Source organism: Chaetodon trifascialis, chromosome 1 (assembly GCF_039877785.1).
Source record: "Chaetodon trifascialis isolate fChaTrf1 chromosome 1, fChaTrf1.hap1, whole genome shotgun sequence".
Classification (NCBI taxonomy): Eukaryota; Metazoa; Chordata; class Actinopteri; order Chaetodontiformes; family Chaetodontidae; genus Chaetodon; species Chaetodon trifascialis.
The window spans coordinates 10,777,646-10,790,121 of record NC_092056.1 but is presented as its reverse complement, the minus strand read 5'-3'; the positions used below and the strand labels follow the sequence as shown (position 1 = coordinate 10,790,121).

At 42.1% G+C, this 12,476-nt stretch overlaps 2 protein-coding genes across 2 annotated transcripts; one reads left to right on the top strand and one right to left on the bottom strand.

Annotated features, from left to right (window-relative positions):
- Positions 1-423: 423 nt before the first annotated feature.
- Positions 424-6,884, bottom strand: grk1a (G protein-coupled receptor kinase 1 a). Its single transcript, XM_070959401.1, has 7 exons — positions 5,849-6,884; positions 4,925-5,052; positions 4,614-4,771; positions 4,092-4,175; positions 2,407-2,531; positions 1,388-1,589; positions 424-806 (listed from the first exon to the last, which is right to left on the bottom strand). The coding sequence occupies exons 1-7, from the start codon at positions 6,548-6,550 to the stop codon at positions 514-516; spliced, it is 1,692 nt and encodes a 563-aa protein (XP_070815502.1). The 5' UTR covers positions 6,551-6,884; the 3' UTR covers positions 424-513.
- A 1,332-nt stretch (positions 6,885-8,216) lies between these two features.
- On the top strand, positions 8,217-11,587 carry LOC139335356 (potassium-transporting ATPase subunit beta-like). Its single transcript, XM_070968917.1, has 7 exons — positions 8,217-8,328; positions 9,864-9,992; positions 10,075-10,188; positions 10,292-10,497; positions 10,597-10,659; positions 11,069-11,161; positions 11,429-11,587. Exons 1-7 carry the CDS (start codon positions 8,217-8,219, stop codon positions 11,585-11,587), a joined length of 876 nt encoding a protein of 291 aa, XP_070825018.1.
- The last annotated feature ends 889 nt before the right edge of the window (positions 11,588-12,476 follow it).

Genomic DNA, 12,476 nt, shown 5'->3' with positions numbered 1-12,476 from the left:
TAGATTTGTTCATGTGTCCCACATGAAACACGCTGACTTTAATGGCAAAAATATTTATTTCAGTTCATAAACATCTCTGCAGCAATGGATACAAGCTTATTTACACTTCTGAAGCTGCAGAACAACAATAACGAAGCAAAAAGTGGAAACACAGCCAAAAACACATGCAGTGTTTATCACATGAATGTATTCGTCTTATAAAAAATGAAGACATGAGAAGAAAGAGAGCAGCTGCAGCCAAACACTGAAAAATTTCATAACTGAACTTGCATTGAAACATAAAGTGCAGGTGATATTGTAAATATCCCATTATCTATTAAAGCTGCACTGCTGGTAAAAAAAAAAAAAAAACTTTATTAAATAAATACTTTTTCATCATCATCATCATCATCATAATCAATAAATACACGACCAACCTGTTCTGAAATCTTGTATGAAAAGTGCTTAAAAAATAGAGTGTGATTGACTTATAAGCAAACAGTTCATGTAGGACCATCCATGCGTCGCAGCCTCTTAAGACAGCGTGCAGGTGGAGGACTTGGGCGGCTGCTCCAGGATGGATTCACGTCGCAGATCATTGGGCAGAGTGCCATCGGCCCCCCACACAGTGAGCTCACTGTAGATCCCCGTCTCGATCATCTCCTCCTGCCAGGGGATGGAGATGTTCCCCGAGGCGAACTCATCAAAAAACTCCTTGTCTTTGTCTTCCACCTGCACGCCTTTAACCGTGGAGAAGGCCCCGACGGCGTCGATGTTCTTGGCATAAACTGTCTTGGAGTCTGGCACGAAAGGGGGTGGAAGGATCCCTGAGGACAGACAACACAGGAAGATGTAGATGTCAGATTTCATAACTTTTTTCTTTCTTTTAGTACATAATCTATCACAACAGGAAGGAAAGTCAGAAGCCACAGTCTGTTGGTACGAGCCTCAGTCAGCTGAGCCACCAGGATGCCTCAAACAGCTTCTCACCATCAACGTAACATCTTTGAGTTAACGACTATGAAAGTGTGAAAAGGATATCTGGCTTATTTTATTCTTTATTTTATCATTATTTGAGCACATAGTTGACCTGTGAAGTAGTAGTGCAGTGTGTAGTGCACTCTGTTTCTACAAGTAAATCGTATCAACTAAAAGAGAACCATGAAATTCTCCAAGATTAAACTTGAAATTCACAAAAACTCTGCCTTTGGTGTTTTCATGACAACAGCCATTAGATATACTGCACTGTGTGTACTTTAGCGACACTAAAATATGAAGAAATCCATACTTAGGCATTACAAAATATCAATTGACCAGACTGAAAATAAAACTGTGCGGAAACTGCCTGAACAGATGTGTTTTACTGCAATATGATGCAAAGAGGCATTTGTTTCTGTCTCACACAGACCTGCATTCAGTTTCCTCCAGTTGATCTCGCTGAAGAAGGGATGCGCCCTGAGCTCGTCACATGAGTCGTTCTTGAAGCCGAGCCGCTTGTCGACCTCTTTGACCAGCAGACCCTCACAGATGGACCGGGCGTTCTCACTGAACTTCTCTGGATACGTTACTGGATCATTCAGGATCCGCTTCTTTACGACCTTATTTTCCACCTTGGAACAGCACAAACAGTGGCACAGATGAATTTGCACTTGGAAGCATTAAAAATAATAACCAAGCAGGTACTGACCTGTACAGCTCTTACTTGTCATTTATCTGCAGGATGTTCAGGTTTATGTCATCCAGATATGTTATTTTAATGTATTGCACATAGAAGGAATACTTAAAGTATAAATATGCAATAAAGTTAAATGCAGGGGTGAAAAGTACTATAATCAAGTACAATTCTGAGGTACTTGTTCTTTGAGTATTTCAATTTCATATTACTTTATACTTATGTTCCATGGAGGCAAAAATTGTGCTTGTACTCCATCACATTTAGAGATTAAGTTTTCACAAACCAAATATCTGAAAAATTTCTAAAGATTAAATGATCAAACAGTATATAAAGCAGTGAGCTAGTAGTGTCAGTGGGTAATTTTGATACTTTAAGTACATTTTAGTGATAATACTTTTGTACCTTTACATTAGTAAAATCTTGAATTTTGGACTTTTGCTTGTAACGAAGTATTTTAACTGTAGTTGCTTCTTATGAAAAAGATGTGAATATTTTTTCCACCACCGGTTAAATTAGGGGTCATTGCAACTTGTTTAACACCAGTACCAGTGTCAGCCCACAAGAGGGCAAAGTTGAGCCATCAAATCTTTAAAAACTGTTTTGTACAAGCAGGTTTAAACATCACATGACAGAAAGGGGTAAGAGCTAAGACGACAAAGAACAAACAAATAAATATTTAAAGCACAAAATTAACCTTAAAAACAACTGAAACCATAGATTGAAACGGACAAGGTCATAAACAGCACATTTACCTTCTCTCCTCGGGTCCTGAAGGGTCCTTTGGCAGCCATAAACTCATACAGAGTGACCCCCAGGGTGAAATAATCCACAGAGTAGTCGTACTCCTCTCCTTTCAGCAGCTCTGGAGCCATGAAACCTGCAGGTCATGACCTTTCAGTTACAGAGTGGACATTTGAATAAGACAAAAGGATCCATTCCCTATTTAAACCGCTAAATACATCTGAAATATCCTTTTCTGAAAATACTTTAGTTTGTAAATTTGTGCAAATATTGCATCTCTTAAAACTAAAATCCTGGGATCAAAGAGCCACGTTATCACATCTCAAACACACATTAACTGAAGAACTGTAGCTGTTACTTGTTACTGTTACACTACCAGACATGTTAGTGATGAAGAAAGCTTAATCTCTGTTATTTCAACTTTAATACATTTGGTGTAATTCTCCAATACTCGCCACTTTGCACTGGCTCCCTGTAAAGTTTAGAATAGAGTTTAAAATTTTCCTCCTTACTTACAAAGCCATAAATGGCCGGGCACCTTCTTATCTTAAAGAGCTCATAGTACCTTATTGCCCTACTCGAACACTGCGTTCCCAGAATGCAGGTCTACTTATGGTTCCTAAAGTCTCAAAAAGCAGAACAGGAGTCAGAGCATTTAGCTATCAAGCTCCTCTCCTGTGGAACCATCTTCCAGTCTTTGTCCGGGAGGCAGACACTGTCTCTACATTTAAGAGTAGGCATAAAACTTTCCTTTTTGATAAAGCTTATAGTTAGGGCTGGCTCAGGCTGGTCCTGGACCAGCCCCTAGTTATGCTGCTATAGGATTAGACTGTCGGGGGACATCCAAAGATACACCGAGCTCCTCCGTCCTTCTGTCCCTCTCCATCCGCACGCTCTCATGTCCTACCACGGCGTGTTACTAACTTAGCTCCTTCCCCGGAGTCTCTGTGCTTTGTCGTCTTGCAGGTTCCCATGGACAGTGGCTGAATCTGGATTGTGGATTTCAGCTGCGTCTCCTGCCTTGGCCCTGCCTGACATCCACTGTAACTGCTACTGCTGTTATTACATCCACTGTCACTGTTACTGTGACTGCATGTCTGTCTCTCTGTCTCTGTCTCTGTCTCTCTCTCTCTCTCTCTCTCTCTGACTGCTTTTCTGTCTGTCTGTCTGTCTGTCTGTCTGTCTGTCTGTCTGTCTGTCTGTCTGTCTGTCTGTCTGTCTGTCTGACTGACTGAATTTCTGTCTGTCTGTCTGTCTGTCTGTCTGTCTGTCTGTCTGTCTGTCTGTCTGTCTGTCTCACTCTCTCTCTCTTGCTCTTCCTCTCTCACCCAACCGGTCGAGGCAGATGGCCGCCCACCCAGAGTCTGGTTCTGCTCGAGGTTTCTGCCTGTTAAAAGGAAGTTTTTCCTCGCCACTGTCGCCAAGTGCTTGCTCATGGGGGAATTGTTGGTTTCTTTGTAGATAAAAGAGCTTGGTCTGTACCAGCTCTATATGGAAAGTGTCCTGAGACAACTTCTGTTGTGATTTGGCGCTATACAAATAAAATTGAATTGAAAATTGAATTGAATTGAATTGTAAGAAAATTGTCCAGAATTTTCTGAATTACAGAGTGAGAAAGATAAATACTGCCGAGCTCTTGGTTTTGTACGTGTGGGTGTTGCGCACAGATCTGCAGTAATTATCATTTCGACTGTACCTGGAGTCCCAGCGTAGCCCTTGATTTTGAGCTGATCGTCAGAAAGCTCCACAGCCAGACCAAGGTCAGAGATACGGACATTACCTGCAAGCAAACACCGGGCTAATGTCAAGAGCTGTGCACGTCACAGATATGAATGTTGACCTCAACACACTACGCCTCTGACTCGCTAGCTTGCAGTAGCCTGATAACTGAATGATGTCCTTGTGTTAGACACAGTGTGTACTGTAAGTGTGAAGTGTGTGTGAGTGGTTCAGTGCGTTCATACAGACCAGCATGTGTGTTTTGACCTCAGGAGGCCAAGACTGGGATGTATGTTATAAGTCAAGGTGAGGGGCTATATATATATATAGCCCCTCTGTTGTAGTGCTTACAAATGGATTGGGGTTTAAATTAAAAAAAATTTGACAGTCACATGCATTACCAATAGCACAACTATGAGACAGCTCAGATCTTGAAAAATAACTTCAGGCTGCTCAAACACAAAAGACCATCTTTCTTTTTAGTACATGCGTGTCTGACCTTGATTATCCAGCAGCACATTCTCTGGTTTGAGGTCTCTGTAGATGATCCTCTTCTGGTGGAGGTGCTCCAGGCCCTGGATGATCTGTGCAGCGTAGTAGCAGGCCCGTGACTCCTCCAACCCTGGGTTGTTCTCATCCACGTTATAAATGTGATACCTAGTGGCATAAGAGAAAAGGTGGAGAGTACCGACGTTTATTTTATTCACACATTGTACTGCAAAAATGGTAATTCAAGGCTAAATACATGCTGGGCCAAAATGTAAATACTTAATCCTTATATCTAAATATTGGGTTGCGTAGTGATCTAACCTCAAGTCTCCTCCGTTCATGATGGTCATGACCAGGCACAACTCTGTTTTTGACTGGAAGGCGTAAGCCAAAGAGACAATGAACCTGCTGTGAACTCGGGCCAGGATCCTCTTCTCCACCATCGCCCCCTACAGGACAGGAAGGGACAACAGATATGAGTAGAAATTTAAAGCGCTTACGGCACTCTAGGCTACATATTATGTAGTATGTAGTTTCGGCTCTCTGGAGGTGTTATAAGGTGGTGGGAAGCTGTGACAGCAGCACTGCATTAATCAATTAACATCCAGTCAAGGAAGTCATTGTCCAATATAAATATGATTGCATTTGAATGTAGAGCTCCTTTCAATCAATCAAATGTCAAAAAGATGTAAAAACAGGTCTTGAGTGGTGAGGGCAAATCTATTTCCATGTGAAATACATCATTGCATCTAAACAAAGCCTTTTTCTCCCATAACCAATACATAGGCCTTTACACTGCTAACCAGCACAGTAAACAAATGAAAATTTGATCATTTTAGCAAACTTTTAGAGGCACTGAAGCACCAGAGTCCAGTTATAGCCACCCTATTGTTTCTGTTTTGGGGATTTGAGCAGAAGATTAGGAAATCCACTACAGAGCTGCTCCATTTATAAACATGGCAGGATTGACACTCAATAAGGAGATCAAAATGTTCTAATGCTGAGGGCACTAATCATATAAGCCAAAGGTGCCCAACGTTGTCTGCAAGGCTCCATCTAGTTACTGACTGTTGTTTAGCGGGGAGGATTACACAGACGCTGTACATAAAAGACCAAGAGACAAACTAGACCACAACTCATGTTTCCAAACTTCAAGCTGCCATGATAAAAGAAAAGAAAAAATCTAGAAAAGTTCTGTTGCATCCACAGAATTTATACTCTTCCTCTTATGATATGATTCCTTGCCTCATAGCCTTTTCTCTTCTTCAGCCTCTTTTTGTTGAGCTTTTTGCAGGCGTACAGTTTCCCCGTGGCTTTCATCTGACAGGCAGACACTTCCCCAAAACCCCCTTTCCCCAGCACACGAAAATCCAAAAACCAATCCTCTCCCATGGGCTGCATCTCCAACCACTTCCACTGCAGAAACCTTTTCAGATACATGCTCTCCAGGAAAAAAGTGTAGGGCACTTCCTTGAGAAAGTCCATCACGCTGTCCAGTGTCTCATTGAAAAGATCGTCCCCGGCCTCTTGGTGTTTCTCTTTGACCTTTGTGATGCCGTTTTCTGGAAGGAAGGGGCAGAAATACTTGGCTCCAGGCTCCATGTACCGCGACAAGATCTTGCTCGCTTTCTTGACTCGATCTTCATCCTCGGCCATGTTGTATTCCTCGATATCCTTCCACAGGCGACAAGGGCCTTTATACTCATTGTTGGAGTCTAGAAACTCATTGAAGAGACGTTTGCCGATGGGCTGCTCCACACAGACTGTCTGGAAACCCAGGTCTAAAGTCTCCCGCAGGCCTTCACACACCGTGATGTGGGGCAGCTTGAGGCGGGAGTGATACTTCTTGTCTCGGTTGGATGCAGGGTTGGCGGTGCCATCAAGGCTCCCACGGGCTGAGATGTAGGCAGAGTTGGCCACCACTGTTGTCAGACCACCAATATCCATTGTGACTCAGTTGGAAAGTGAAGCGGAGGCGTGGAGAAAGGTGTGAGATGCAGCAAAAATGACAGAGAGAAGGTGGTACAGGGAGCTGAACGTCTGGAAATGAGAGCAGAGAAGACCAGATAGCAAAAAGAAGAGGAGGGTAGCAGACAAGCAGATGATGTATGATTAATTCCCAGACGAGAATGAGATGAGTATTTCTTCTACCGCCAGTGCTGCAAGGCTGGAGAATATCGTACACCTGACTGTCTACTCACCACGGACAGCCTGGACAGTGTTTCCCTCAATGAGCCTATCACTAAACCTGCAAGTGCCTTCTCTTCCTCCCCTCACACACATGCAGACACACATGCAGATCTACCTGACTCATCACCTTACCCCAGAGGGATTTATCCACTCCGTAATACTTTATCCTGTGCTAAACCATGTGCATGCTATAGAGGAAGAGAGGGAATACAAATACTCAGATGAAGAGCAGAGACAGAAAATGAGAAGGAGAGAGGGAGAGGAGGGGTACATGTGGGGGGGTTCTTCTTTGTGTTTTCCTTTTAATAGTTCTCTTTAAAACTGTGGGGTGACTGTCGTTTGCCAGCATGGCTGAAGGGATGGCAATGTTGGTTGGCCCACCAGTGTGGATTATTATGACTTTGGTTTACTTTCATCCATCCATCCATCCATTATCTATACCGCCTATCCCTTTCGGGGTTGCGGGGGGCTGGAGCCTATCCCAGCTACAATGGGCGAGAGGCGGGGTACACCCTGAACCGGTCGCCAGCCGATTGCAGGGCGTTTACTTTCATTATTACATCAAATTTCAATCTGTCCAATACGTTGGTTTATGGCATATTTGCAAAACTAAGGACACAAGTGCTAGGTAGCAACTGTTAGCATGCTAACACACTAAATTAAGAACATGGTAAACATTAATGTAATACATGCTAAACATTAGCATGTTGGTTTTCGACTGTTGCTTGGACAAATCGAAGAATTAGAAGATTTCACCCTTGCCTTTAGGCCTTTTTTGACATTTCATGCGTTTAATTATTAATGTTGATCTAATCTATGATACCATTGTCCCGGTAGCTACTCCCTTTGATTTTTCTTCTTTTTTACGTTAGGGAAAGTAAAATGTCTGGAGGCCAAATTGGCTCTTTTGCAGGTAAACAATCAAACAGATGCAGGCTTTGGCTTTCATGTTTCAGAGCACGAATCATTTAAATCTGAACAAATCATATCCAGTCTTTCATCTTGACTGTTGTCATCAGTAACCGACCTGCCCGGCTGTTCAAGGTGATCCTGAGGTTTCTCCAAGCACTGAAGCACGTTGTTGCTCAGGAAGAACGTGTACTTGTTTCTACCTTGGCCCACCTCAGCTTTCCTACCTGCAGCGTGCCCACCTTATCATGGCCTTATAAATAGTGAATAAGAGATAACGCAGACATCACTTTCTGGAGTGAGGGCCAGGGGGTGACTTTTACTGTGAAAGAGAATGAGACAAGAGACGAGACATTAGCACAAACCTCAAAGCGCCTCAAAATCTTTGGGGAGGGAAAGGAGAGAGGAGAAGAAAATATTACAGTTTGTACCTGTGTGAGGGAGGGAAGACGAGAAACAAAAGTTAGGACTGAGTAAGGTCTGCTGTGGATCCAGGTCAGCACAGAGCTTCATCATGGCTGCCTTGAAGGAGAAGAGGACTTGTGGGCAGCGATGTGAAGATTTTGGCCATTTTGTCTGGAACTCCGACAATGGGACGTTGATGGGACGAACACCAGAGAAATGGGGTAGGAATGAAATAATAATTTCCAGAACTTCTCTTGTGCAACATTAAATAAAATATTATTATTCAGCCATTTGTTGTTTGACATACTATGTTGTCATGATTGAAACTTTTCCCTTGGGCCATCGGATCATTATTGTGTTGCTGGTGACCAATGCTACTGTACCAAATATTTAGGCAACAGCTACCTCATGAGCAGTGACGGAGAAATACTTCACCAGTACTTTTGTTAAAAAAAAAAAAACATTTAACTATTGTGAATTATACTTTGTTTATCTGAAGCAACACAGACCAACCTTTAAAATATCCAACGTTTCAATACTGTTCAATACTCAAACAGAAGAAATGCAAAGATTTGCTCAAATAAAAGTTAAACGATAGATTCAAAACAATACTCAGATGCACTTCTGTACATTGGAAGAGTTATATATCTCTGTAATCCCTTCAGGCTAATGAGAGACTAACAGTCAACAGTCTTAATTAGTTAAATCAACAGGGTATTTACCAAAGTTACAGCCTTTTCAGTACAAAACCCTTTTTTGTGTTTCCACAGACAATTTTTCATTCCTGAGGTTGATTTTGTCTTGCATGGGAGCACTATTAGGAAGTGATATCTTCATGATCAATATGAACTAGAAGAAGGATTACAACATCTCATAACTCTTTCAGTGTACGTACAATATGAGCGGTGGTGGAAGAAATACTTCTCCAAGATAAATATATTTCATTTCAAATAAAAATTCTGTTTTCAAAATGTTAACTAAGGGTATAAGTGTATGTAAGATTTGCTTAAAGTTATACTTTATGTCCCCATTATGCAGCAGAATGGCTCCTGTCAGAGTTCTAGTATTATATATTATATTAGTGGCTTATTGTTAGGCCTTATTACAATTATTATAAGCCCTAAATTAAGCAATGTTTCATGTTGTAGCTGCTTTAGGTGAAGGTATTTTAATGTGCTTTACACACTATTAGGTAGTTTAAACCGTGTTTTATGTTTTATATTCCATAAGATCTTCATACCAGAATCAGAATCAGATTTACTGAAAAATGTGTGTTAATGTAAGTCAGATGTGGAGATTTTACATTAATGTAACGTACATTGGAGAGGGATAATATTTTGTGTATGAAATACAAATGTGTGACAAACCCATCATGCACTTGTATTCTGCGGGACTTTTTCTGGCCCTCTAGCATGTGGACTGAGTGCGATAAGCCTGCTGTTGTGATAAGCTTTGTTTGTTTGTTTTTTTCTTTTATCAGAGTCCTTCATCCTCTGTTCTATTTGATCTTACAATCAGATTAAACTGAGCTCAACAGAGGACACCTTGACCTCTGCAGGTGTAGATACACGCCTTTGTAACCTCCCCTCTGTGTCATGAGTGTTTTCACGTGGAGCATAACTTCCTTGCCGGCGTACACTGTGAATACAGGAAGGATTATTTTTACAGATCTGAGCCATAAAATGAGACATTTTACAACATCAGAGGAGCACCAGGACAAAGAGAGGAGATGTGACTCTGATGTTTTTCTTCACAGTGTACATCAGTCTGTATTATGTGGCCTTCTACGTGGTGATGACGTCCCTCTTTTCTCTGGCCATCTGGACCCTCATGTACACCTTGGATCCGTACACCCCTGACTACCAAGACCGACTAAGTTCTCCGGGTAACACAGCAACAAGGACAATGACGACTTAAATCAAACCTCAGTGGCTCTTAACCAGCTCTCTGTTTGCTTGTGTGTTCAGGGGTGATGGTGTGGCCGGACACTTACGGAGAGGAAAATGTTGACATCTCCTACAACATATCAGACAAGGCCAGCTGGATGAAGATGGTCAACATCCTTCAAGGGTTCCTCAAGCGTTAGTACTTACTCTCTTGACCTGATTGGTCAATCGCATAAAATTTAACAAGGTCAGACTTCAAAACAAGACGTGAATATTTCCTTCTGCCTCTGTCCTTCAGCCTACAATGACACCATGCAGCTTGAATGTAACAGGTACAACTGCACTAAGGGAAAGTACTTCATCCAGGACACCTTCTCTGCCCCCAACCACACCAAGTGGGCATGTCCCTTCACGCAAAGCATGCTGGGAGCCTGCTCAGGACTTGAGGACCCAACCTTTGGCTACAACTGCACAATGCCTTGTGTCATAATTAAGATGAACAGGGTACGTTTAACGAATAAATGTCTTCGAACTTGAAGTATATTAAGATAAAAAGAAAAAAAAATCACATTAAATAGCCAACATTCTGTTTCGTCCCTGCAGATCATTAACTTCTTGCCTTCTAATCAGACGAGGGGGCCCCCATATGTCAACTGCACTGTACTGGTGAGCAACAACTACATTTTGCAGATTTTAACAGCAGGTGTTAGAGAAAATGAGTTGAACAGTGAATTCAAAGAAAGAAAATCGATGCAGGGGAGGCACGGATATGCTGATCCTACATTTCCCACCAATGCAACTCTTTTCAAAAGACCCTCCTTGCCTGGTAAACACCCATGTCTTTCAGACTCAACAAGCCCAGTTTGTATAACAGACCTTCTGCTATGCATTTGCCATCTCCAAGCTGAGGGTTATTTTCTCAGACTCAACAAATCTCCTCCAGGTCACATGAGACATTACACAACAGTTTTCTAAGACTCAGTACTACTTGTGCAGGCTGATCTTCACGAGTAAAATTGGTGGAATACCCCATTAAAGATGATGAAATTCTGTGTCCATGTTTGTGTGTGTTTAGGATGGACAAGCCAACGTCGCCAACATCACGTACTTCCCTGAAGGGGGGCGTATGGATCTCTCTTACTTCCCTTACTATGGAAAAAAGGCACAGGTCAGCAATGACATATTTGATCACACAAGCACTGAGTAACACTCAACACACAATGACATCAGAATTATGTGTGAGGGCATTTGGTTGCAATATGCAACCTCACCACTAGACGTCACTAAATCATACACATTGGACTTGGGAGTGATATATGTGTATTTTCTAAAATGTCAAACTATTCCTTTGAGTTTTATCAACATGCTATGGACCAAATCTGTATTAAGAACAGTAACCAACCATCTGCTTTGCCTCCTTCCTCCTTTTCATTAGCCTTCTTATGTCAACCCATTGGTGGCCGTTCGCTTCAGCCTGGTTGGAGAAATGGAAGCGAGCATCCAGTGCAGAGTGGTCTCCGAAAAGATCGGCTACCAAAACATCCACGATCCCTACGAGGGAAAGGTCATCTTCTCCCTCAAAGCAGTGAAATGAGAAACAGAACAGCTTCTCAGATATTCCGCAATCATGTAACGACTCACCTGTCAGGATCAAAGATAGCGCAGGTGTCTACAGATCAATGGTGACTATTATTTAACAACCTTTAAATCACATGTATTCAACTTCACCCAACAGTATGACCCCACCCAAATCTCTGTGCTGTGTGGCGCCTTTATTGGCGTGACTTTGTCATGTTTTTCTGAGTGATTCATGAACATCTTTGTCATTTGATTCTTAGGTTTAACCATGACTATTGTGGTGTAAATTGGTGCATGCTAACAAACTTAGCCTCTGTCTGCATATCTCCTCCTCTCCTCTCATACAATACAAAGTAAAAATTTGAGGCTGTCAGAGAGAACCACTAGATTATTCATGTGAAGTTGGGTTCAGAAAACACTGTAGGAAATGTTTGAGCAGTGTCATGACAAATGGTGCCTATGCATTGTGAAAAAAGGATTTCTAAATAAAAACTTCTAATTCCAACTTTAAAGGTTTTTGGGCTTAAGGTTTATGGAAGATTTATTTTAAATTCACATCAACAAAACCATCTAGATTATAACAGAGCTGTTGCAAAAGCAGTATACCCCATAAAAATCTTATCAGCTGCAGTCGGTTGAGTATTTATCACCGCTAATAGGATGATGATGACGGTGATGAGGTTTCTCCCAAATCTGCTGACTGCAGAGTTTTTGGGTTATCAGCTTATACAGCACAGGTGTGCTGGCATGTGTGCAAACAAACACACACAAACAAACACATGTCGGCCAGACGTTTCCTTTCAATCTCAAATCAGGCCGGAGCCTATCTCGGCTGTCAACGGGTGGGAGGCGGGGTACACCCTGGACCGGTCGCCAGCCGATTGCAGGGCACATACACACACCAT

What these genes read in the sequence shown, in the direction of transcription:
- grk1a (XM_070959401.1), bottom strand. Translation starts at nt 6,550, where the DNA reads ATGGATATTGGTGGTCTGACAACAGTGGTGGCCAACTCTGCCTACATC. An exon ending in AGAAGAGAAAAGGCTATGAG is followed by an intron (nt 5,053 to 5,848) that starts GCAAGGAATCAT and finishes CCTGTCCTGTAG; the next exon opens with GGGGCGATGGTGGAGAAGAG. An exon ending in ATGAACGGAGGAGACTTGAG is followed by an intron (nt 4,772 to 4,924) that starts GTTAGATCACTA and finishes TTATGCCACTAG; the next exon opens with GTATCACATTTATAACGTGG.
- LOC139335356 (XM_070968917.1), top strand. Translation starts at nt 8,217, where the DNA reads ATGGCTGCCTTGAAGGAGAAGAGGACTTGTGGGCAGCGATGTGAAGAT. An exon ending in ATGTCAACTGCACTGTACTG is followed by an intron (nt 10,660 to 11,068) that starts GTGAGCAACAAC and finishes GTGTGTGTTTAG; the next exon opens with GATGGACAAGCCAACGTCGC. An exon ending in ACTATGGAAAAAAGGCACAG is followed by an intron (nt 11,162 to 11,428) that starts GTCAGCAATGAC and finishes CCTTTTCATTAG; the next exon opens with CCTTCTTATGTCAACCCATT.